We start from the raw sequence: 27,784 nt of genomic DNA on the forward strand, positions 1-27,784 counted from the left end.
TAAGAAAATAAATAGATCTGTGGAAATAATCCATGTGACTGAATATTTAGTTTTGATGATAATAGTGAATCTCTGAAACTTCTCCAGGAAAGAAGATTTTAGTAAGGAAAGGGAGTAATATTTCTGCTTTGCCTTTACTTTCAAAATAGTTCTCACAGTACATATCAGGGAACCAAGCTTCAGATCCTGCCTATCATTTCAGCGCATACACCCAGAAACTGTCAATGTTCATAGAACCTGAAATGAACCACTGAGCCTAGCATCAGGAATTGAACTTTTTAATTTGAAATTTACTTTATTTTGTTTTTTTTTTTAATTGAATAAATTTGACATGTAACATTGTGTAAGTTTAAGGTATACAACGTAGGATTTTGATACATTTATGTATTTTGCTGCTGATGTAGCAAAATTTATCATGTTGCATAATTAAAGTATGACATTTTTATCTATATTCATTTTACTGTGCATTCAATCTCTATGGCTTTTTACTTGTTACAAGTTTGTATACTTACACCATCACTTCTCTCCCTCTCTTCCATCCATCCATCCCCTGGTAACTTACCATTTTACTGTTTGTTTTTTTCTTAACAGGCTTAGCTTTTTTAGATTCCACATATAAATGATACCATATAGCATGATATCATCAGCACCTATTGTCTCTTGTCTTTCTGATAATAGCCATTCTAACAGGCATGAGGTACTATTTCATAGTTGTTTTGATTTGCATTTCCCTGATTAGTGATATTGAGCATCTTTTCATGTGTCTGTTGGCCATTTTGATGTTCTCTTTGGAAAGATTTTTATTAAGTTATTTTTAATTGGATGGTTTGGGGTTTTTTGTTATTAAGTTGATTTGCAAAAGTTTTCTCCCATTCTACAGTTTGTCATTTCATTTTGTTTCTTTTGATGTACAGAAGCCTTTTTTCTCAGGACTGCTTTAGCTATTTAGAGTCTTTTGTAGTTTCACACAAATTTTAGGACTTTTTCTTCTATTTCTGTGAGGAATGCCTTTGGTATTTTGATGAGGATTGCATTAAATCTGTAGACGACTTTAGGTGGTATGGCCATTTTAACAATATTAATCCTTCTAATCCATGCATGGGATTTCTTTCCATTTTTAGTTTCTTCTTCAGTTTTTTTCAGCCAACTCTCGTAATTTTCACTGCATAGATCTTTTACTTCCTTGCTTAAATGTATTCCTATTTTATTGTTTTAATGCTGTTGTGAATGGGATAGTTCTATTTTGTGAGATGCTTCATAATTAGTGTAAAGAAATGCAATTGATTTCTGTACGTTGATTTTGTATCCTGCCATTTACCAAAATTTAAAATTGTTGATTCTACATACAAGACTGAATCATCAGCAAATAGTTTACTTTTTCCTTTTCTGATTTGGATGTCTTTTAGTTCTTTGTTATGTCTAATTGCACTAGCTAGGGCTTTCAATACTATATTGAATGGGAGTGGTGAGAATAGGCATCCTTGTCTTATTCCTAATCTTAGAGAGATTCCTTTCAATTTTTCTCCATTAAGTATAATGTTAACTGTAGGTTTGTCACATATTCCTTTATTATGTTGAGGTATGTTCTTCTATACCTGATCTGTTAAGGATTTTTATTATCAAAGGGTGTTATATTTTGTCAAATTCTTTTTCTGCATCCATCAAGATGATCATATGATTTTTATCTTTTGTTTTCTGGATGTGATATTACATTTATTGATTTGCATATATTGAACCATCCTTGCATCCCAGGGATAAGTCCCTCTTGGCCATGGTGTATAATCCTTTAATGAATTCTTGAAATCAGTTACCAAATTATAGTGGCTATATATTTAATGTTATTTTCCTTTGACCTTTACAGTATAATTAAAAGTTTAGTATATAGTGTAAAAATGATTCTTAAAAAAAAAAAGATTTATTTATATATTTGAGAGAGAGAACAGGAGCAGGGGGGAGGGGTGGAGAAGAGGTGAGAATCTTCAAGTGGACTCTCTGCTGAGCATGGAGCCCAAAGCTGACCCCAGAACCCTGAGATCATGACCTGAGCCTAAATTAAGAGTTGGACATTTCAACAAAATGAGCCACCCAGGCAACCCTATTCTAAAAAGATTCTAACTTCTTGTCACCTTCATCAGAATTTTGTGTACTTTTGACTTTTTTTTTTTCGGGTCGATATCCTTATTTCAGCATTTCTTGTGCAGCAGGTCTAGTGTCAGTGAACTTCCTCAGGTTTTATTTACCTGATAAAGCCTTTATTTCTCCTTATATATGAAGGATAACCTTGCCAGAGAGGATATTCTTGGGTGACAGTTTTTAATATTTCAGTATTTTAAATCTATCATTCCATTCTCTCCTGACCTGTAGAGTTTTTGCTGAGAAATTTACTTGTTGTGAAATAGGTATTCCTTTGTAGGTTACTGCCATTTTTTCCCCTGGCTGCCTTTAAAATTCTTTATCATTGACTTTTAACATTTTTAATAAAATGTATCTTGGAGATGATCTTTTTGCATTAAGTGATAAGGTGTCCTATAAGCTTCATATAATTATATCCAATCCCCTGTATTTGGGAAGTTCTCAGCTATCACTTATTTAATTAAACTCTCTGCCCTCTTTTCCCTCTCTTCTCCTTCTGGAATACCCATTATTTTTATATTGGCTTTTCTAATGGAGTCTAATAGCTCTTGTAGGATTACATCACTTTTTTAAAAAATCTAAGTTCTTTCTCAACTCTTTTACCTGAGTGATTTCTAGATATCTGTTTTCTAGCTTGTAAATTCTCTCTTCTATCTGATCTGATCTACTTCCAATACATTCTAATGCATTAGAATTATTACAGAATTTCTGTTTTGTTCTTATTTAGAATTCCAATATTTTTGATAAACTTCTCTTTTTTGTTTGCTGTTTTTATTCCTGAGATATTTTTAGTGCCTTTCTGAGTTTTCTTGGAGCTCATTGAATGTCTTCAAACAGGTATTTGAAATTCCTTTATCCATTAGATCATAATATTCCATATCTTTGTGTTCAGTTGCTAGGAAAGTGTCATTTTCTTTTTGTGACATTGTATTATCATGATTTCTTATGTTTGATGAAAAGTGCTTCTGCCACCACATTGAAAGTAGTGTACACCTTTCGTATTTAGGTAAAGTTTTGTTTAATGTGATTCTAATGGTTCAACAGGTTGGTAATTAGGAGTCTTCCTTTTGCCTTCCAGAAGGTGGTGGTGTAGTGTAATTTTTTGGTTTCCCTTCTCAGCTGATTCACAAGGTTGGGAGTCCAGACATTAAAAAAAAAAAAAAAAAAAAAAAACTGGTGGCAAGTGGGTGAAGGTGTGCACTTCACTTTTGGAGCTCTGGGTGTGCCCACAGCTGTCTCTATAGAGGGTTCCATGATTGTGAAGGAAGGAGTTCCATATGACTTAAGGTGATCCTATTGCCGGGACCCTGAGGCAGAGAGCAGGAAACACTTCTCTTTGTCTTCCTACTTCCCTCCTAAGAGAAAGCAATAGATTCCCCAGCTGCAGAGCACACAACTGGGTAGACCCCACTCACAACCTTCACCTTCCACCTTCTCTGCCAGAAAGATTGTGCTGGCACATAGCCATGCCTGAAGCAGCCTTCTGTGCAGCTGCTACCTCTGGGGTGACTTCCCTGGCTCCCCTGCCTCCTCTGCCATCCAATCAACCTGTTTTTGGGTGCATGAATAGATAGGTCTCTTGAGTGTCCTGGTATGTGGTGTAGAGGCACTTTTCTTTAGTGAGGGATATCTGATTGGTTGTAAATGAAAGGGGAGGGAAAAAAGGAATAATGCATGCTGCCATGATGCTGACCTAGCTCTTAGACTTTCATTTTGTTACCTATAAAGCACTTTTTTTTTCTGACTTGAGAGACTTCAGTGACATTTTAGCCCTCCAGGGATTCATGTTTCCTGAGTATTGGCACTTTGATGTTCCCAGTATTTGGAATTACTTCTACCAGATAGCTACATGACTTTCTCCCTAAATTCATTTAAGTATCTAGCCAAGTGACATTAAGTAATAACGTCTAGTTATATTACCGAGGAGGCCTTCTCTGACCACTGTTTCTGAAACAGTTCATCTCTCCCTTTTATTTTCTACCCCTTACCAACTTCATTTTTCTTTTTGGTGCATTTTATCACCTAGGAAACTGAACATTTTTTGTTTATTTTTTATTTTTTAACAAGAGTAATAGACAATTGATCTGTTTTGCTCATACTACTGTGTGTTCAGTACACTTAACATTGTTTAACATCTTTTATTACATGGTAAGTGCTCAATAAATAATTTTTTAAAAAAGATTTTAAGTAATCTCCACACCCAATGTCATACTCAAACTTACAACTCTGAGATCAAGAGTCAGGTGCTCTACTGACTGAACCAGCCAGGCATCCTCCAGTAAATATTTTTTAAGGAATGAATGAATCAATAAATGAGTTGTTTAGGAAATGGGATAAAAATTCTGATGACCATAAGGGTACATTTTCAATTATGCTTAATTGGGTACAAATGATAGTCAGTGATATGATCTAATGTCACACTATTCTCAGAGGTTCTGATAATTCTATCTACTAACCTTAAGAAGTCATGACTCATGCAATTAAAATTTTGGACGCAGGTGAAAATAAACTATCATATACATTTTCTTATATTTTTCTTGTTTCCTGATGGACAATAATTAATATTTTGTTATTTGCTAGCCAAAATATCCCTACTTCAGAGATTTCATCTTCTACTCAATAACTATGTGCATAAAGTAAAATCTGGTAATCAGTGCTGATATTAGTTCAAAGAGCAATTTTATGACATATTTTCCTAAATGAAAATGCAAGTTTTAATGTTTCTTAATTTTGAAATGTCCATTTTTCAGCATTAAATCCAGATTGATTTAAAAAAAAAAAGCTAAAATTGACTATGGAATAAATACTAAAGCTCACACATCTTAAATGTATTTTTGTCATATGTAAGTTCTTATAAATCCAAGCATTCACATAAAAATAAATTTACTTTATTGTTCTAACTGCATTAACTATATCATTATCATATTTGGGGAAGGCTTTTTCACTTTCTCCCCAAAAATGCTCTCGAATTTTACATGCAAAAAGGTTTTGTGATGAGTAATTCACATTTATACACTCTCTATTTGTTAAGAATCTCAGATTGATTTGAAAGAATTTTAACTCTCAATGTCACGATTTTTAGAGAAATTTTTTGTTTGGATTGGTAATCTTAATAATGCAATTATCTAAATGTATTTTCCTTAATAAGAATTGTACACAAGGATAATAGAATCTGTATTCTTACAAGGCCATAAAAACAGTTTTCCATATTATAAAATTTTCTACTAGAAAATTAATTTTGTAACTTTATTTTAAACATACAAAGATAGCATTTTATTCATATAAATATATCTCATAAGTTTAAATTATAATATGTAGTCATTTTAGAGAGAATTAAAGAGAAGGTTATGGCTATTTTGATGGTGATCATTGAGATTGGGGATTAAGAATGGCATTTATCAGGATGTCTGGGTGGCTCAGTGGTTTAGCTCCTGCCTTCAGCCCAGGGCGTGATCCTGGAATCTTGGGATCGAGTCCCACATTGGGGTCCCTGCATGCAGCCTGCTTCTCCTTCTGCCCGGGTCTCTGCCTCTCTCTGTCTGTCTATCTCTCTCTCTGGGTCTCTCATGAATGAATAAATAAATAAAATCTTAAAAAAAAAAAAAAAAGAATGGAATGTATCATCATGTGTCAGCCTGAACATTACATATTATTTCTGTACATTGTTTTGGACTCACAATATGAAAAAAAATCTATTAACATAAATTGTCAAAAATAATAATGTAACTTTTTAATAGTACAGATCTAGCAACTTCAGGATACTCTTCAATTAAACCAGTCACAAAACTGGAGAGAAGAGTAGTAGGAAATTTTATTTCACAACTAAATCACATATTATCTAAGGATAAGTTATAGTTTTTATCATGAATATAAAGTTTCAGTAACAAGAATATAATAATCCTTCTAACTTTGCATATGTGTTTCACTTTTTATTTCAAAACTATTAAGCTATAATAAGAACACACATCCAATGGCTTTATGTTATACAAGATTATTATATAAGAACATATAGCCTATTTATGTTTTCCTTAAAAATGCTTGCCTGGCATTTTTAAGGAAAACACACCTGTGCTACAGCAGTCTATTCACTTTTATAATTCTTTGCTTGCAGACATTTAAAGGCCTAAATTAATAGATGTCCACTGTATACATCAACTTTCCATGACACATGTCCAAGAAGTTCAAATATAAGCACAGCAAAATCAAGTAAAACTAGCTCTACAAACCATTATATTGCTTATTTCCATTGTATTAGAATATGAAATTTATCAGTGTGCATATTAAAATTTTGAAAATAATGTAGGTTCTTTTTAAAAATAGCAAACTGAATAAAATATTGATTTAGAATCTAAAGAATTAAGTATACATTTTATAATCTCTAGGGCAATTTTTAAAACATATTAAGAAATATATCAAAATCATAATAGTTTAAATTGAATACTAAAATTTTTAAATAATTTTAAAAAAGGCAGGAAAAGTAAAGCAGGAACAAACCAAAGGGAAGAAAAAGAAAGCAATAATAAAACAGATCTAAATAAAAACATTAATAGTTTCATTAAATGTTAATGGTCTAAACATACCAATTAAAAGACAGTAGATTTTCAGGTTGAAATTTTATAAAATCACCTAAATCTAGGCTATATGAAAGAAATAACCTCAAATACAACAACATTAAAAGTAAAGAGAGGAGAAGTACTTCTTGAATAAAATGTAAGGATCCGTTTCTCTATAAAAGCAATAAAAACAATGGCAAAAAGAAGTCAGAATCAACTTTTTCAGAAATCTGTAAATTAATGAAACTCTTACAGCAGTCCAAGGAATATTTGTTTGAGAAAAACAACTGAATCTCAATAAGAAAATTTGGCTTTGTTCAGTTTTAACTGGTATTAATTCCATCTTTGTCTTCTTATCCTTACAATTGTAATAGTTGTGAAAAACAGCATCCTGTAGTTAGTGGAGAAGGCAGAATGAGTTTGGAGCTATGCCACATTCCATCCTCACAGAATTGTCCTTATCTGACCTGTCTGGTAATCACTGAAAAGCCTCATTCTCAAAACTTGTCCTTATTTAACTAGACTTAGAACTCACTCTGTGTGAAGAGCCCTTCCCAGCATTTGACAAATACAGTCAGAGGCAAGTTAGTATCACAACTACTTGAAGCAGCATTACTAGTTGGGACTAGCTGGAGCCTGTCCTAAAAATATTGAAAAACTGGGCAATGAGATGTCTGTAGGGTCTTTAAAAATCTCTAACATAGATTTCTGGGAATCTAGAAAGCCACAGACTGTGCAGGGCTATGCCATGTCTAATAAATACCCAAAAAGACTATAAAATTTCTCACCTCTTGATGACCTTTATGAAGCTAGCAGGAAGAGAAGGCTAAGGCAGAACTATAAACCCTTGTCAAAGGATGGAAAATGTATAACAACACACATGCATACACACCCGCACACCCACATATACCATACACAACTCCCCAGCAAAGCTGGAAGACATTGGTTCAAGGCATTTAAGAAAGTATTTGTCCAGTCTTTAGATGAACATTAAGCTGAGTGGCTGCAAATACAAGAGAACACAGACTTTACAGAATTAGACCATAAAAGTCATTAAAAAACAAACAAACAAACAATAGGGATGCCTGGGTGGCTCAGCAGTTTGGTGCCTGCCTAAAAAATTGAAATATGAGAATGATGCCTCATTAAATAAAACACCTTATTATAGAATTGTAAAGTATGTATATTTTTAAAAAGCAAATAGAAATTCTAGAGTTGAAAAATACAGTAATTTAAAAAATTTCACCAGAGGGACTTCACAGCAGTTGTGAACTGACAGAAGAATCAGGGAACATCAAGACAAGTTAATTGAGATTATATTTTATGAGGAACATGAAGAAAAATAATAAATGAATGACAAAAAATGAACAGAAATCTGTAGGACACCATCCTACAGATCCTATCACCATCCTATCAGTCTATGCACAATAGTATGACCAATCTATGTACAATAGTTCCAGAATGAGAGGAGGAAGAGAGAGGATCAGAAAGGTATTTGAAAAAATAATATCCAAAAACTTCCCTAATTTGATGAAGCACTTTAATTTTTTTTATCCAAGAACCTCAACAGATTTCAAGTAGGATAAACACAAAGAGATCCACTCTGGGCCACATTATAGTCAACTGTTGAAAGTCAAACATACAGAATGAATCCTGAAAGCAGCAAGAGAAAAGTAACATATTACATATGATGTGTTGAAAGCAATAGACAGTCAGCCAAGAATTCTATATCCAGCACAACTGTCCTTCAAAAAAGGGAGAAATTAGATATTTTTGGATAAACAAAACCAGATAATTTGTTAATAGCACACCTGCCCTGCAAGAAACACTAAAAGAAGTCCTTGAGGCTAGGATGATAGTACACAAGACAGTAACTCAGATCCATATACAGAAAAAAACAAACAACAACAACAAAAAATAGGTAACTGCATAGGTAAATAAAGTCCACATAGATTTTTTGTGTGTAACTCTTTTCCTCTCTTTACTAATTTATGAGATGCTGCTAAAACAGTACCTAGATGGCAATTTACACCTGCTAAACAGTATGTTTATGAAGAGGAAAGATTTCAAATCAATAACCTAGCTTTCTGCCTACAAGGTTAGAATATGAAAAAAGCAATCTAAGCCCAAAAGGAAATCATAAGGATTAGAGTGGAAAAAACATAGAGAACAACAGTAAAAAAAAAAAAAAAAAATCACTTAGAAAGATCAATACAGTTAAAAAATCTCTAGTTATACTATTTAAAAAAAAAGGAATGCTTAGATTACTAATATCATTAATGAAACAGGGTACATTGCATATTGACCTTTATGGATATAAAATGGATTATAAAGGAATATTACAAACAGTTGTATGCTAAAAAATTAGATAATCTAGAGGAAAAAATACTAATACTACTTCTGATGTGACACTACCAGAACTCTGATCCATTGCTGGTGGGTATATGAAATGATACACCCACCCTGGAAAATGGTTTGGCAGTTTCTTACAAAGTTAAATATATACTTATACCATATTGACTCAATAGTCCTACTCTAGATAAATTGAAAACTTGTGTTCATATTAAAACTCATACACCTGTGCTTATAGCAAGCTCTTGTAATAAGCTTGCCAAATACTAGACATAACCCAAATGCACTTAAGTGAGTGAATGAATAAACAAACTCTGGTACCTTTGTATAATGGAATATTAATCAGCAATAGTGAAGAATGAATAGGTGATTCATGCAACTTGGGTGATACTTAAAGGCCTTATGCTGAGTCAAAGAAGCCATTGTCACATTATTGCCATCTTACTGAAAAGACAGCTATAGAAATGGACTGTAGAGCAGTGGTTGCCAGGAATTATGGGTGGGAGGAGGCATGGATCTAAAAGGATACCACATGGAGTTTTTTGAGATAGAACTATTCTGTACCCTGATTATGGTAATAGTTACATGAATCTATACAAGAGCATTAAAATTCATAGAACTTTATACCGAAAGGGGAAAAAATCAATTTCATTGTGATAATTTAAGAATAAAATATAATAAAGTAGTATTATGGGATTATATTGGAGAGAGGAAGCATAAATCAATCATTTAGGAAGCTCAGCGATGGAGGAAAACAAGCTCTTATTAAACTATGCTATAGGAAATGAAAATACAGAAATGTGCTGAAAAGTGTCATTGAACAGAGAAACTAGATAATTGAGGCCCCAGATCAGCTTCATAGGCTTAAATTCTCCAGGTTTCCTCTCATATAAAATGTAGTGAGCAGTTGCCAAACAGCTATGTTGGTTATTGCATTATTGATATAACCAAAATCAAACCCAAATGTGTCTAAGAAGCCATCTACATATAAAATCTAGATGTTTATATATGGATTATATATGTGTGTATTTTTTCTAAATTAAGTACTTAGAAGGCAGGGACTTCTGTGTTTTACTTTTTTTTTTTCTTTTACAATTGTGTAGGCATAGGTATCCTTCTTGAAGCCATAAAAAATTTAAATGTTGAAAACTTATTTGGGTATAATAGAAATATCTAGTTTTAGTTCTAAAGAACTTAACAGATACCCCAGTAAACGTTTTCACCTAGTAGACTGAAAACTCATATTTCACTATATACTTTTGGATATCATACTTAGCAAGCAGAATTCTAAAGTAATGACAGATGCACTATTTGGAGAAGTACCAGGTGCAAATAATTTTTAAAACCTTCTATTTATTATAAAAACAGTTTCAAATGTTCGTATCAACTTTAATATGCATCTGGAGGTATTATTCTCTAAGAATCAGGAGTTAAATTGAAATGGAACACATTATTTAACCAGTGAGTTCCATGGCAAGTGAGTAGAGTGATAAATTCTCACTTTAACATTGACTCTTTAAGATATATTTGAGTCTGTTTTATGGCAGGCACATCTTCCAGAATAATGCACACATGTATGAAAAACATTTGGTTAAGACGATCCTTTTTCCATTTATTTTTCCCCATTGCACCCAGAGATTATTATAGGGCATGAGTAAGATAAAACAAGAAATGGCTTTTTGGCCTCAGATCTGTAATCTTCAAATTTCTCTTTAGATTCTCTTTAAAAATTTGCTTTGTAACCCTGAGTGGAGGCATTTGATGTGTCACCATTTTCATTGGTCTGAGCTGTTTATATCTCAGCAGGAATAATGACATGAATAGTTTGACTGTTGAGATGTGAAATCAGAGTGAACCTTGTCAAGGCTTTTTCAGCAAAATTAAATGTTGCTAATTTAAAAAGGGTCAGAGTAATATTTTTCTGTAGTTTGTTCATTTCATAATTTAAATTTAGATCATTTGATGTACATTTTTACAATTGGTTCATTTCTGGATCATTAAACCTTATCATCAAATAATATTTATTAAGCTTCTGCATGTTCATAGATCCAGAATGACTGCTACATGATAGCAGTTAAGGAAATAGAATACACTGGCTCTTTTAAAAAAAACACACACACACATAGCTCTTCAGCCAAATAAACACTTTTATGTGTCTAATGAACACAAATAGAGCATTTCTTCATTACTCCCATCCATTTGACTCACTTCTCTCTGCCATTTCTGATTCTAAAAATCTATATGGAATTCTAAAGGCACTTTTGAATCATTAGCAAACACATTATTTTATTGCACTTTAACTTTTTATGATATACTATAATGTAGATCCACTGCTTTCAGATTTATTTCAGTGTAAGGAAGATGTGGAAATTAAAGTTAAAAGTTGCATTATTTACATAAAGGAGATACGGGGTAAGATTTGGAAAGGAATTGATCATGAAGGAAGGGGAGTAAGAGAAATAAGGCAAACTAAGGAGACTATAAAATTTTGAGAGAATATATGGTCTTAAGCTAACTCCCACACAGAGTGACATACTGTATTCGAGACCCATTGACCCAGTTCTTAGCTAAATGTTCTTTTGGTTAACAAAAGAGTATATTATTCTGTCAATGTTTTTGTTGCTGTTGTTTTTGATTTGTTTTGTTTTTTTGTTATTATTCAATCTATTTTCTTCACAGGTTATGTAACTCATCAGTTACATGCAGGTCATATACAAACCCAGGCTTGTTACTCATTCAAACACAAATGGTACATAAAAAGGGAAATTTGGTGATGCTTAGTTTTGTTCATCTTTGGCTGTGAAATGTGGTAAAGAGCATTGAAATTAATATCTAAATGTAGCTTTCCTACATCTATTATCTAGCCATATTTATTCTGTCCTCTTGTGAGAGCAAACAAAAGTTAAATATGTGTTTTCCTAATGAATTCAGTGACAAAAAGTTAAGTATTACAGAAAACTTGAGGATATCCCCTCAAGTTGATTATTTGGATATTTTACATATTCTTAATAAAATAAGTGTATAATGAACTCTTATTCTTCATGTAGGGTGATAAAGTTAATTTACCTATTAATGGGATCTTGTAAATACTCATTTACCCATTTGTTTTTAAATGCTTCCAAAAGGTTCACTGTCTTTACTTTAAACATCTTACTCTCTAAAATAAGCTTTTATCTTTCTAGCTCTTCACTACACACCGAATCAAAGATGTCTGTCATATCTTCTTCCTGGAAAAAAATTAAGAGAGAAATTGACCTTAGTGTGACACATTTATGACTTCCATAACTGGGAGCTACTTTGCAGCTCTGTGTCTCCGTCTTACTGTATTTAAACATTCTTTGACATTTCAGATGGCTGTTAAACTTGAATTATATATATGCGTAGTTTATTGCCTGAAATTATTTCTTTCTAGGTAAACAAGATTATAAAAAAACCAAACCTATTTTACGAGCAACCAAATTAAAAGCAGAAGCAAAGAAAACAGCAATAGGCATAAAGGTACCTGTATTTGGTAACTTTAAAATTTGATATATGCATGCCATTTCATTTTCTAAAACCGGATTGCATAAATGTTGAATGCTAAATGTTTTATGACATTTCAAAATCAAAGTCAATGCCAGAATTGAAGGTTTTTATAAAGAGTTTACTTAATGGGAAACATCATTCTAATCCTGAGATTTTTACCGGGTCTTAAAATAAAACACAATGTCACATAAGAGAGCCAGTTCTATTTAAAGTTGCAATTTATTTTTTCTCTAGCTACTGTAAATATTGTTCAAAATTTTCAGTGATTTATGTGGCCTGAATCAAAAACTTCTTTTATTTTCAATACATTTGATCTTATGGTTATTAAAGTTTTATTTATAATTATACATACTTAGGTCATTAATATGTATGATTTTACTCTGTGTATTATTATTGTTGTCAGTACTCTCTATGATGAAATTCTAATGATGTCTCCAAACTTGTTCTTTTAGAAAACCAGTGTTTTAACTGCTTAGGGAGGGATAAATGGATCTGAGAATGATGTAAGCAGATATTAATCCAATGTGCTAGCACAATGAAGTTCAACAGAATTACATTTACATTATTACTCATGTCAATTTTTTTGCCAAGTATTTCGAGGTGAATCAAAGTATAAATACAAAAATTAACTTGACAGTTGTACTGTCAAATGTATAAAATTAAAGCGATTAGTATATATACTTTATTGAAATATTAAAATGTTAAAAGAAGATTTTGGTTTTTATCTGGCAGATGAAAAATCAATTTTTCTAAGTTATAGCTTATAACAAATGCCAAGGTATTACTACCAGGCTGTAACAGCTGTTGAACTGCCAGATGATATATTTGGTTGTCTTCCAGAATTTGCTATTACGATCACGAAACACTGCCTTCTTTTTACTCCTGATTGCTGATTTTGATCAAGCATTGCCGTGTGATACGGTATGTTTTCACAACACACTCCCCTCAGTTAGTGCTATGTGTCAGTTTTTAATGAAAAAAAAAGTAAATTGCCTTTTTGTTTAAAAGAGAGATGATTCATCTTTTGAAGTTTTCATTTCACAAGAAATTTTATTCATCTTTAAAATTATTTCCATGACATGATATTTCTAAAAGCCATACTTAGGGGTTTTCTTCTTTGTTTTACAGTTAATTACCTGATGATTGTCTCTTGTAGTAGGAGTGCTATTTGTAATTTTCCACCAAGGCACTATGTCACTTTTATCTCTCACAATATGGTGTTTTGCTCTTGGAATTTTTTAAAGAAAGATATTGGGGTAGCAAAATCCACTTGTAGCACAATATAATGAGCAGCTATAAATTAGAATTTGAGAAATGGTGCAGCCATTCATTTATTAATATATACATATTTTCTTTTTCATTTGCTCATATAATTTTTGTTATTCTAATTTGAGGAAATGACTGTCTTAGAATGAGATAAATCTACCATATAGTGCAATTTTCTAATATATTTTTATAAATATTACAGAATTTGCTTTTCTTTTTTATGAGAAAAAAGTTCTTAGATTTCATTTATGATTTAAAGTATGTACAAAAGAGTTTCTGACTGACATCCAGACAAAGCTCTTTTTTAATAAGCTGACATATCATTTTGATATGTAAACCTATGGAAAATAAAAATCTTAACTTTAAACATTGTTTACTTTGCTTAAAAAATTACATGAAGAGCCCATTAAAATGATATGGAACTTTTTAGAATCAGAACCATAGAGGTAGTTTACATTTCAAATCTGGCATACTAATTAGTTTGCCGTGTCAAACTTTGATTGCCTTGTCATTTTAGCATAGGATTTTAAATAACGAAGTTTCTTTCAGCAATTGCCATTTAATGCTGTTTAATTTCCCCAGTGAGTGATTTTATCCATATTGATAATGTCAGAGAAACAACTAAGGACTAATGAACATCAAACATGTTTGACTCTTATCTAGTTGATACTGGATGACCATAATATCATAGTATTTTTATCACTTTACTACTTATATTTAGAATGAATCATAGTTATCTCTTAAAATAATTTAAATCTATAGAAATATAACAGCTGCACGGAATAGAAAAATAACAGCAATGACAACACTGATCATAGAAGAAAGAGGCCTAGGATCACATTCCTCTTGCCTCTAACTATTGCCATCATCTAGCTAAGTATACACTGACATATTTGCAAGATGACAGTTATGCCATTACCTCACAGGGTGGTCAGGAACGTTAAATAACACCATGAAAACTCTTAACGTTGAACCCAGGACATAGAATTCATTTATGAATTGTTAGCTGAGAAAATATTTCTTTGAATTAGCCATTACTGGCTTGTACAAATAAGACTTCACTTGGATGTCTGTCAGCGGCCTCAAGATCCCCCGCTTCAACTAAGTCTGCATTGTATTAGATATTATATATCATAAAATGTTCTCAGCTTTTCTGTGGAGATAGTGATATGGCTGTTGTAAAGTTTTCAGAGAATTACATTATTTTAATATCCTTTACATATAGATTATATAAATCTTAATCCTTCATTATTTGTTTAGAAATGCTGTATTATGATGTTGTAGAACCTGTAGAAAGAGAGATGACTAAGACATGATCATCTTGGAAGAATTTATACAAGAAATAACTTCCAGATTTCATTACCATGTAAAATCAACAGTATTGACTGAGAAATCTAGGACTAGAGATGTAAAGAATACACAATACAGTCTCTATGCTCAAAGACTTTTAGTGCCTTTTTGTAAACATATGTTTAGTAATAGAAAATGTTTTGAGAGAACAATAATGATTCAGAATAAGATGTGAATATTACTGGATCAAAATCTGGAATTAATTTCTGTTCAGAATCTATTTTATTTCCTATGTCTTACCAATGTAAACAGAATGTTATAATTTATGACCCAATAATTAGTGCCACCTAAGAAATATTTGCACAACTAATATTTTCTATTGCATTGCTATTTAAAAAATAATTAGGTGATTTTTCAAGAATTGTAATATCATTAAAAATTTTTTAGAATGTAAATATCCGTGTTTTCTAACATTTAGAAAGAAAAAGATAATTCATATTTGTTAATTAATTAGTTTATTTGAAAGGTTTGTTTGAAAGGTGTAATCTAATAAGAGAATAAGTATCAAAAATTTAATTTATCTGTTACATAAATAAAATACTCAAGTGTCAACCAGATCCTGCTAAGAACCTCTTGGGATGAGCCATCTGGAAACATTATTTTTCTTCTTTTTTGTGATTTCAGATGTAAAACTGAAAATGGCCAGGGGGGTGTGGGGGGTCATAAATGCCTACAGGTCTCTAACTTATGGTTAGTGTCACCAGCATCCTGAAAGCAGTATTTTCAAATTTTATCATTAATTTAACCCTTTATATATCCAGTCCCCACAGTGTTCATCTTCTCAACTTTTTAAAAAAGAAAATGATGCTATTCCTCCCCCATTCAATAGTCTTTAGCCCTACCCCCTCTACCATATATTCACAGTAGACTTAATTGAATTAATGGATCCTCTAAAGCTGTATTCTATGAATGTTCTCTACTTCCTACCCTTAAAACCTGTTTTCATGCCCTTGGGTATCCTGAAAATGTAGAGTGAAGATTACAGAGTTTTTTGAAGGGCAAGGAGCAGTTGAAAGCAGCAGTTAGAGGTGATTATCAAATGAGATGTGGATGATGGCCTCCAATCAAGACAAAAACTTTATTCTTGCTTTAAGCTTGTCTGAATGGGGACTGCTGTTGAACAGTTTTGTTGTCCACTATACAGAACAGATGGAGTTTGCAGTTGTGTGTCACTTGTTTATTACATCCTCTTAAAATTAGTAGCTGTGTAACCAGATGGGTCTGGGAGCACAGCTGTGGATATAAGAATATAAATGAAACCTGTCTGATGCTGCCGTGCCCTTTTGAGATGCCAAAGTGTTCCAACTGCAACAAAGAAAAATTCACTTTCATTTGACATTAAATTGATGTATTAGATTTAAAAAACGAAACCTTACAAAAATAGTTGACACTGAGTCTGTCAAACCCATGATTTTTATCAATATTTTTTTTCATAGTCTGGAAATCTAAATAAATGTAAAATGTCTGCATAAGGTACCCATGTGTGATTTCAGCACCCAGGTAAAAATTTCATGTTGATTATAAACCAAATTTATTTTAATGTTTTTAAAGTTTATTAGGTGGCATCTGTTGAATTAATAATTTTACGTTCTGATGAAATGTAAAATATATTCATGTAAATGCAAATAAAGTGCTTCTCCATAAAACAATGCCAGGAATGGGTATGATACACAATTGAAAATTAGAAAGGCATATTAGGCTCTTTAGGATATGGAACTGGCACTAGTTGCTCTTTTTTTGCTCTTTTTAGCCAAATGATATGTTAATATTGAGAACATTCCTTAATGTGTATGTGTGTGTGTATACTACATACTGTATACTTCATATATATATATATATATTATGTTTATGGAGTTTTTAAAAGATAATAGGATTTTTGCCATAATGCATGTAGTAAAATATTTGTCCACTATTTTAACATAATTAATATAATCCACATCAAATCACCAAATGAAATATTCAGAATCAGCCTTCACAGTTCTGGTAAATTATACTGTATCTTGCTTCATGAGTGAAGAGTACTCAGTTTTGTTCCCCTACATTATGAACTATAGAATTTAGAGTTTAAAAATTAGAGTTTCAACAAAATAATACTTAATAAAGATTTACAGAGACATAATTTAGAAACTGGTTGTAATAGTTTCTTCCCATTAGAAAAAGAAAGATAAACCTGTGTCCAAAAGCTACAACTAATAACAAATTTATTGAAGCAACAAATAAAGTTAAACATACTCAAATAAAGAACAGGGAAACTATGTAGGCACAAACTACACTGCATGCACTGAACACCTTGATATCCCAACTATGAAAATATGTTAAAATTATGAAGTTTGATTTTACTATTAGAAAAGCACAAATTGCATAGAAATAATAGTAGAAATCAGTCGCCCACTGATGTACTTGTTTTTGCAGTCGGTATTAAGTATAAAATAAGTTACTTTACTTAATGACAAGAAGTGTTAAACAAATAGAATGTGATTAATTAGGTTCAAATTATTATTCTGGATGATAGAACTGGGTTGCTATTTTCTCTGATGAAACTTATAACATGAGCCAATCTCTTTTCATCAATTTCAAACCTTCTTTTTTTCCCCCCTCCTCAGGAAGTTGGCCTCGTACTTGCAGCTATATTGGCCCTTCTACTGGCTTTCTATGCTTTCTTTTATCTCAGACTGTCCACAGATGTTGACCCTGATCTGGAACGAGATGAAGATTAGCTGAACAGCAATCAGTGCATTAAAGGGAAATAATTTTATAAAAGTATCCCTTGGGACCAATACTTTCTAAAGTACTGAAACTGGAACATCTTGGATTCTTTCTGCTGGTATTTTCAGTTTTCAGAAACATCTTTTTAAATAGTTGCATAGGATATCAAGAAAAGAACCTTACCTAGCAGCGTAGTATAATGTATGCTACTGGATACTTTTATAAATCTTTCTACTTTGACAGGCAACCTATTCATGGTGCGTTTAGATTAAATGGAAAACAGATCCTAAATTCTTCGGATGTCTCAGCCAATTTATGTGTATAACTCCATCACTTACAGATTACTAAATCTATTTTTGTCCCATATACATCATAAGTAAAAGTATATATCCTCATTTACAGAAACATTTTCAAATCACATTCAGAGCCTAAGAAGGAATGAAAAGTCATGGGAAATTTTTCATTTTACAAAGAAGCCCTGCTTTCTTTCCAGACATATTTTATATCATTAGAGAGACTATCTGCCATACATCTACAGTAATCTTTTTCCTTCTTTGCCAACTGTTCAGTGCACATGTGCTCCATCAGAAATGGCACCTGGATGACAGAAGCTCAAAGAGTCACATATGTCTGTAAAATAGAGTTCCTTTCCTCTTGGGCTGTCTGAACTGGTATAAATAGAAAGTTCAGTTGATCTTGATTTTAATTAACTTATTATTGTATTAGTATACACTTGGAATTCTATTTTAATTACGTTGTTCTGGCTGATTGCAGTATCAGTTTGCCCCTCTTGTTAGGGAGATATGTAACAATCTGTCATTAAGTTGTGCAGTTGTGTTTTGATTTTTTTTCTCCTTCCCACACAACAGTAACAGAAGTCCTACCTATTCAGAATCATTTTCTTGGATTGTCTCTTAAATCCAAACAATACAAAGTTGGTTTACAAAATTACGCTTTGTCTCTTGAGAGTTAATCAATTAGAACTGTTTCGTGAAAAATAAATAATACAAGAAGATAATATGTCTTATATTACATATGTGATTTCTTGTTTACATGAGTTTTCAAGGTACTTTGCATTTGTTGAAGTATAACAATCAATAGAGTCAATATTTTTATGGGTAATGGATTTTTTAAAAGGTATTTTTAGAACACACAAATACGTAAAGCTTTGAAAATGGGAAAATCTGTGTCCACAGCAGACTTGTTAGCTACTGCCTTATATAAAGATGTATAAAAGATTAATAGTTTAAAACATGTGCAACAAAGTGTTTTATATCATAGATACTGTACTTATGAAGAGCAAATAAAATGTTAAGATTATTTCCATATTTGCCAAGAGAAGAAAGCTTTGATGAATACCCTCGATATTCTTTGAGACTTTTGCAAATAGTTGAATAGGACTGTGTAGCATTATGTTCTGCAGAATTTTTTCAAATAGCATAATTTATTTCATCAATGTGAAAACAGCCCAAAGTTTCAGTATCCTCACAGATCATTTATGCCAAACATCTGAGGGCAAAATTTAGCCAGTGTTATTTACTGGATCCTACCCCTTGAAATCACAAACACATGAGACAGACCAAGAGTTCTTATACACTCACCACAGCAGACCAATCCAAGTGGCATTTTTAGGAAAGGTTGCAGCATTTAATGCCATGTGGTATGTCTGTTCGAGAAGTGGGTGGAAAGGGAATATCCAAGCTGGCATTTTGGATATGATGGGCCTTTTCCTTTCCTGAGTGACATGCCACATGTCAAGAAATACTGCTTTTCCCCCACTCCTATCACATTTACGTGAACAATTTTCATTTAGTTACTTTACCTCCCATATGGTGTTAAAAACAGTCAGATTCAATAGAGATTATTTCTAATTTCAGTAGTAATTTAAATGAGAAGATATGTAATAATTGTTTATTAGATACCTATCCAAGTGAAATATAACCAAATTTACAGTATTTAAAATAGGTGAATATGCTCTTAGCGATATCTGAAAATTCATTACCCTGAAAAAAAAAGTTACTCTTCCCTTCTGTTCTTGAGGTATTCTCTTGAGGGAAAAAGGTTGTTTCTGATAGTAATAAATATTAATCTACACATAGTATAATTATAGGCTAGTTTGATTACCTCATTTTACTGACACCCTGAATCTCTGGCTAGTTCATTTGTGCAGTTGACTTATGATGGCTCCCGAGAACCGTTAAGTCCGTTAAGTCCCACTCTGATTTTAACATATAGCAGGTAAACTGAGACAATATATGTTTATACAACACTGTTTTCGTGAAATGCAAATTTTTCAAACTCACATTAACTGGGAAGCAACCTGTAGAGAAATCCCAGCTTGAAATCTGGTTTGAATCTTTGAAGATGGAGAGGTAATGTCTGGCCTGCATTTTCAGGGGACCACACTTCTGAATAGTGACTAGTGTCTGACAAAAATCTAAGACTGGCATCAGACACACATTTTAGGTGTGGGTTTTTCTCCTCCAGTAATTCACTGCTCAGAGTGATTCAGAAGACAAAAAACAGAAAAATTATAAGGACTTTTCAGAATGTTAGAATCTATTTGTTAACATGCTCTGCAGGATCAATTTCAGCTAATGCAGCAGAGTTTACATACAGCCTGTGGGGTACTGTGAATGGAGCTAGAAGAGTTACTGGCTCTTACTCTGCGTGCAAAATAAACATCTATAGATTCACCTGAGAGGAGATACTGTAAAAAATAGAACCTCATCCAGGATTTCTTTTCAAGCAAATGAACAAAAAACCTATCATTGTACCCATGGAGAGTTTGTTTTCAAGTGGCACATACTTGAAGATTTTCTGTTTTTTCAATTTTTCTGAAATACTTCTACCCCAACCAATGATTGCAAGATCCTGAAACTATGTTCTTATTCATTTCTGTAATTCCAGTAGCATAGTGATCTGCACATATTGAATAAATGCATGTCAAAATTTAAGTTAATTTCTTTTAGTCCTCTCAGAATCTGGTACAGTTGCTACATGTAACAGATGATCAAAAATTATTTGCATTTAATAAATAAAACTTAGAAATCACTATATTAATCAACTCAGTGTTTAGCATTTATGATCATCGAATGTTCTGGGACAAATATATGTTTCATCCTGTTCCTTTTTAAGATCAAGACACCTAGTGTTAAGTTTACTGCAGAACAGAGACGTTGCTCTTTTCTAGGAAATCAAATATGTTATTTTTATCTTAGTATTGTTAAAAACCACACTGTTTTTAATTTGACCTAGTATATATCCTCATACCCAATGAAAATAAAACTAAATTGTCATTATGCTTATATTTACGTGAATGCTCAAGCAGTATATTTTCCAGATTCTAAAACAATATAGTCAATGATAATCCAGTAAACTATGCTTTATTTAGATGGGCTTCAGAAATAAAACTTGTAGAAATTAAACTTAGAGAATTTTCATGTATTTCATCCATAATGTAAGGTTGTTGAGTCAGAGACTATCTAAGATAAGTGCACTTACCTTGGGCTTCTCTAGGGAGATTCCTACCATTTCTCCCTTAGCAGCACTGCCTTCTTTTATTAGAATTGCTCCAATGCAGCCTGGATAGAATGATGTTTGCTAGATTTTGTTTCACTGACATCATATCTAGAATCAGTGCAACCCACAGTAAGAAGGAAAAAAACTAGCAGATGAATTCAGTGCCAACAGAAACATCCTTACGATTTTATTTTGTATGTTAGTGATGCAGGTAAGTATGAAGGAAACTGGGAGAGTCACTCAAAGAATTATACCAGTGTGGAAATATCCACAATGGGCCAGTAAATTCATTTAAAACAATTGAACTGCTGCCCTATTCAACATAGTGCCTCATTCTTAATTTTTTTTTATCCTTAGCAACAGACATGAGATCCTTATTTCAAGAAAAATAAGATACTTTACATGCCAGAAGATTTTTTGATGACAGTACCCCCTCCTATTCTTCATTTTTTAAAACAACAACCAAATTGGTGGGGAGGCAGCCAAAATTTGAGGTACCAATGCCTCTCGAACAGATGTCGCACCATTATTTTTTAGCTCGTTTAGATGAATAAACATGTTAAACTGTGAAGTATTACATTTTAGATTTTTTCATTAAAAAAAGAGACAATCTGTTTACTGTCCTAATTGAGACAACAATCCTTGTGGTTGCCAGTTTTGGCAGTCATAACAATGAACTATAAATATTTGAACCAACCAAGTAAATGGTGACTATAAAGGCTATAGCATGTGTAAAGTTCTGTTTTCATGGGCACCCATCTTAGTATGCCTTTTTTTTTTTTCTGACTTCTTCAAATACAATTGTGTAAATCTGAAGTTTCATGGTAAGCCTAAAAGAAATTGATTTCAATATCTAATTTCGTTCTAGTTTATTATCCTTTTTAGCATTCAGCTATCCATCTGCTTGTAACAAATTGCTACTGCAGTTGCTCTACTGAATGTGACAAGGTAGGTCTTTCATTGGATTGCCTTCTCTGTACATCCTAGGGTAACACACACAAAAAGAAAATTAGAGGGTTTTTCTTCTGTTTTCATATTTGTAAAGTGAGGTTAAAGACACGGTACATCTCTTACATTGCAGCAGCTATTAGTTTTTTAAGAGATGGTTTTATAAATAAACCATGCTGAGATAGAACTCTGGCTGTAATGTCCATGAGAAGGAGGTCACAGTCTTAGCAGCAATAGGATGCTTTGCACGAAGCACTGGCGTGTGAGAAGTTGGTAGATCACAGAGAAATAATCCAGGCATAAACAATCATTTATTACACGAGTTCGCAAACATTGGTGATCCAGATAGCCAACGCCCTTGTAGGCATCTTATTTGAGGACCCTTGCTCCCTTTTCTACCTTTCAACTTCTCCTCTCCCGACCCCAGCTCCACACTCTAGGCAATCTTTAACATTTCCTTTCTCAGTTTGTGTGAACCTCACTGTACATCAAGTCATTCTTAACTATGTACTCACCGTATTAACTACCTCTGCTCTTTTGCTTAGAATCAAGATTGATCCTCATCTATTTTTCCCACCACCTCTCACTCCTTAGCCCTTTCTTTTTTATTACCAACCACCTGCATTACACAAACTAGAGAGAAGAGTATAATGAACCTCAGTGTACCCATCACCTGGAGTCAACAATTACCAATATTTTGCCACTCATTTCCCCCATTTCTCTTTTTTGTAACCTGAGGTATTTTAAAGTGAACCTCAAAGAAGGTGACATTTTACCTATAAATATCTCAGTATACATCTCTGAGAAGAACCTTTACTTTTTGTTTATTTGTTGTCTTTTTTCTCATAATAAATTCTCAGGAAGCTATTATTACAGCTAATAGGATTAGTTATTTCTTCATATCATTTACTACTAGTCCATCTTAGAACATCCCTAATTGTTTTCAAGGTATCTATTTATATGGATAGATAATAGATTTTTGAGTCAAGATCTGTACTGCATTTGATGGTAAACCTCTTAAATTTCTTTTATTCTGTAGCAAATCTCTTTGTCTTTAACGCTATTGATTTGTTGAAGAAACCACATTATTTGTCTTCCTAAATGTCCAATATTCTAGATTTGGCTATTTTCATTTTGTTATTTATTTTATACCTCCTTTTTTCTTTTATTTTAAAGGTTTTATTTATTTATTCATAAGAGACAGAGAGAGGCAGAGACACAGGCAGAGGGAGAAGCAGGCTCCATGCAGGGAGCCTGATGTGGGACTCGATCCCAGGACTCCAGGATCACACCCTGGGCTGAAGGCAGGCACTAAACTGTTGAGCCACCCAGGCTCCCCTATACCTCATTTTTTTTTCATATTTTCTGTAAACTAGTAGTTAGATCTTAGGCTAGATTAGATCCAGATAGTTTTGTTATTGTTATTTGTTTGTTTTTAAGGCAATAGAAAGTCATAGTACTTAATGAGACCCATAATCTCTAGTCTCATTGTAGCGATGCTGAAATTTACCAGTGGGTCATGTGCTAGTAACCCAATTCCCTCCAAAATACGGTTTATATCAAACATTTTGCCTGAAGCTTTTAGCATCTGTTTATGGTTATTCCCTAGGTCTAGTATATCATGAGGCATTACAAAATGATAATTTTTTTTTAAATTTTACTTATTTTTTTTAATTGGGAGGGTGAGAGCAAGTGCACAAGTGAGAACTTCACTTGCGGGGAGGGGCAGGAGGAGAGGAAAAGAAAGAATCCTAAGCAGATTCCATGCCCAGCACAGAGCTTGCCCTAAGGCTTGGTCTCAGGACGCTGAGATCCTGACCTGAGTAGAGATCAAGAATCAGACGCTTAAATGACTGAGCCACCCAGGCACCCCAGAATGATAATTTTCTATCATTTCTTCAGCATTTAAGTGAAATAATTAAAAAAAAAAACTTAACTTTTTGGTTACCTTAAAACATGGCTCCTAACAGTGAAGGAAAGATAAATACTTGAATCTTTCCCTTTATCAAATTTCAGAGCAATAGATTAGTACTCTTTACTAGTGATCAATGGAGATTTCCCATTGCTGTTCCTGTTGTTGCTTTTATTATCATTGTAAAGCCATAGATTTTACACCTGTGATGTGTTTCAACCCGTTGCAAACATCATTCTTTTCAGTACTGGAACACAAATTCCATTATCATGCTTTATATTAGAGATATTATTATTAAAATCATGAAAGTCTTATGCTTTTATATGATTTTACATTTTTCCAAAAGTGACAGCCAATGTAGTCAGATTTTTAAAACAATAAGTGGTAAATGTGGGAAAAGACTAATATCTACAGATTATATGATTAGCTGGAAAACTAATAAGATATTGAGTTAAATTTATATAACATGATCCAATGGAAAATATATAAGAATTAGTAGCTCTATCTACCTAATAATTATAATAGCTAAATATCATAATATAAAAGATATATCTTACAGTCACAATCAAAATTATGAATTGTCTAGAAAAACAATCAGCAAGAAATATGAAGAGTCTTCATTGGAAAAAAGACCTTACAGGGTAAGATAATCAAACTTTAATAAAAAAGAGACCAACTGTGTCCCTGGATGAGATGATTCAATATTGTACAAATTTAAACTTTCTTCTAAATTGGAAACAGAAAGAGAACCTTTATCCACCAGATATTAAAGTGTATTATAAAGTTAAAATAATTAAAATAATCTCATAGTCAAGGAAAGTAGACAAAACAATAAAATGTACAGTCTGGAAATGGATCCAAATATAAAGATTCACTTAATGTATCCTGTAAGTCATGAAGATGAAAAGATAGATTATATATTAAATATATTAAAAATTTGAGTATCCATCTGGAAATTAAAAGATGCCTATAACATGGCTTAAAACAAGATTAGTTTCTAATGGAATTTATTATTTCTAAATGGAAAAAAATCATAAAATATTAGAAGAAACTACAGTGTTTTTAGAATCTTCCAGTACAGAAATTATTTCTAGGCATTGATTCATGAGTCAGAAATCATAAAGGAAATACTGTTGGATTATAACACATTAAATTAAAATCTAACACACAGCCCAGCACTCAGTGTTAATTAAAGATGTGAGGAAACAGTCTCTTTCATATACTGCTTGGGGGAATGGTAATCTCACACACTTTCTGGAAGGCACTTTTGCAGTGTACTTTAAAAGTCTAAAATTTCATATTTACTTTAGTTGCTTCCATATATCTTTAGAAATTCTTTCAAGATAATAACGCCTGTAGTGTGCAAAAATGCACCCAAGTACATTAACCACAGCTTTGTTCATAACTTCAAAAAACCTGAAAGCAATGTAAATGTCCAACACAAGTCTTTTTAAACAAACTGTGTTACATCTATTAAATAAAATGTGATGAATTCATTAAAATAGTATATTTTAATATCTATTGATATGGAGAGAGGTAAAGAAGCACTTAAAAGTAGGATACGTGTGATAGGATTCTATTTTGCTTGAATGTGTATGTACATACATGTGTACCTATATGAGTGCTTACTTCTTTAAAAGAAGTAAGCATTTCTGGATATTAGATTATAAGTGATTTTTACCTCTTTATATTGAGTGACTCCATCTCCATTCTGCAGAGAGGACTAAAAAGACTTTTACTGAGCTATATCGTGAGTGCAGACACCTGATAAATCTGTCTTTTTTTTTTCCCACTACGTTCTTCTATTTTTCATTCATTTAATAACCATTAAGCACCTATCAAGTACTAAAAAGTCATCTTTCAAATTCCCCATCTCTACCCAGTGTAAGTAGCCTGGGAAAAGGCAGCTCTGCTTTTTTCATAGGGAGAAATTTAGAATGTTTCAGAAAGAAACTGATATTTAAATTTATTCATTTTCATCCAAAAAAGTATTGATTGAGCATTCGCCATAGGGTAGAACTGTACTTTGTGCTTGCAACAAATCCACGAACATTAAGAACGAGAAAGCAAACTTGATACTCTTGCTCTCATGACATGTGACCTGCAGACATAGTGACGGTCTCATTGTTAACCTTCTTCCCTTCCTCGGCCTAAAGCCATTTTTTTTCATTTTCTCTTATTAATCTGGAAAAATGCCTGCATATCTATCCTCCCAAGATTTATGTGTTCCCAGATAAATCGCTGGACTTTCCCCCTAGAAGCCCCCAGCCCTGCCCACCCAAGGCTGTTAGGTGATTGTCCTCTTCTATAGAATTTCTTCCATGATTATCCATTTATGCACCTCCTAACCAGGCCCTGAGATCTTTAAGGAAGGAACTCTGGGTTTTATTGCTTTATTTCGAACTCCAAGCACTGCACTAGACCCATGGCTTATTCCTCAGTCCATATGTTGGATTAGGTGCTACACCTCATTCCGTAGAACAGGATTTCTCAACCTGGGCATTACTGATTGACATTTTGGGCCAGGTAATTCCATGCTGTGGCGATCCCTCCTGTGAACTGTAGGAGGTTTTGCAGCCTACCTAGGTGCTAGCATGCAACTTCATGCCAGCAGCACCTGCTCCTGCCCTCCTTATAGTTGGGGGACGTCATCAAGAGGATATGACCACTGGTGGACCCCTGAGCAGCCTGCAGCCCGCAGCCCGGGGAGCAGTGGGCAAGCAGAGGCCCCTCAGGCCCACCCCAGCCTTTGGAACGTGGTTCCACCCGCTGCAGGTTTGCACAGCCCTAAGGGTCACTTTTCAAGGCTGCAACTTGACAGAGTGGTGTGGACCGCACACTGACGGAACCCAGGTAAGGCCTCTCTATAAACGTAAGATTTCATAGCCCCGCCACCCAGACACGACCTGTGCTTGTTTCCTCGTTTATGAAACTGCCACCTACATGTTGTGGGGCTCTGGTTCCTTCAGTGTCGCCTTGCCAGCTGGGTCTGGGGCCTGCCTCAGATTTCACCCGGGAAGCTCCCAAGGATTCAAACCAATGGGTGTTACAGCCAAAAATGTCTCCAGCCATAGCCAAATGTCCCCTGGCGTCAGAATGTCCCCAGCTGCAGCACTGAGCACCACCACTGTCCTAGAGCTGTGACCACCATCATGGCATCGAGAACAAGGTAGACGTGGGGAGGTATGGACAGGACTTTCTTGGCAGGTACTTCAAGTCCTTTCTCAGAGGTATTTAGTTTTTGTTAACTCCCAGCACTCCTAGTCTATACTCACTGTGACTCAAATCCAGTACTCCGCCTGGAGCTTGGTGGTGGTGGTGGTGGTGGGGGAGGTCACAGGAAAACACAGACATGCCTGAGCTGGACCCACCTGCTGCTCAAATCCCTAGTGTTACTGCAAACTTGCTGGGTTTCTTTTTTCAAAGGAAAGGGAGAAGGACTTTAAGATGTTGATGTTATCAAACAATCTAGAATTTTTTTCAACACACTGTGAGACTAAACTCCTAAAGCAGGAAA

General features: G+C 33.4%; 1 protein-coding gene across 13 annotated transcripts in view; it reads left to right on the forward strand.

Annotated features, from left to right (window-relative positions):
• TRIQK (triple QxxK/R motif containing) overlaps positions 1-20,952 on the forward strand; it is an 84,485-nt gene extending 63,533 nt beyond the window's left edge. For 5 of the 13 annotated variants that reach the window (XM_026013551.2, XM_072734338.1, XM_072734339.1 and 2 more), the window contains 2 exons: positions 12,451-12,536; positions 17,783-20,952. In XM_026013551.2, coding sequence (XP_025869336.1) covers positions 12,451-12,536; positions 17,783-17,896 — 200 coding nt within the window. In that variant the 3' untranslated portion in view covers positions 17,897-20,952. Of the gene's footprint in view, positions 1-12,450; positions 12,537-13,403; positions 13,485-16,150; positions 16,301-17,782 lie in introns of those variants that run through there. The other 8 variants (XM_026013500.2, XM_026013487.2, XM_026013527.2 and 5 more) reach the window with 3 other exon arrangements.
• The last annotated feature ends 6,832 nt before the right edge of the window (positions 20,953-27,784 follow it).

Source organism: Vulpes vulpes, chromosome 13 (genome assembly GCF_048418805.1).
Source record: "Vulpes vulpes isolate BD-2025 chromosome 13, VulVul3, whole genome shotgun sequence".
NCBI lineage: Eukaryota > Metazoa > Chordata > Mammalia > Carnivora > Canidae > Vulpes > Vulpes vulpes.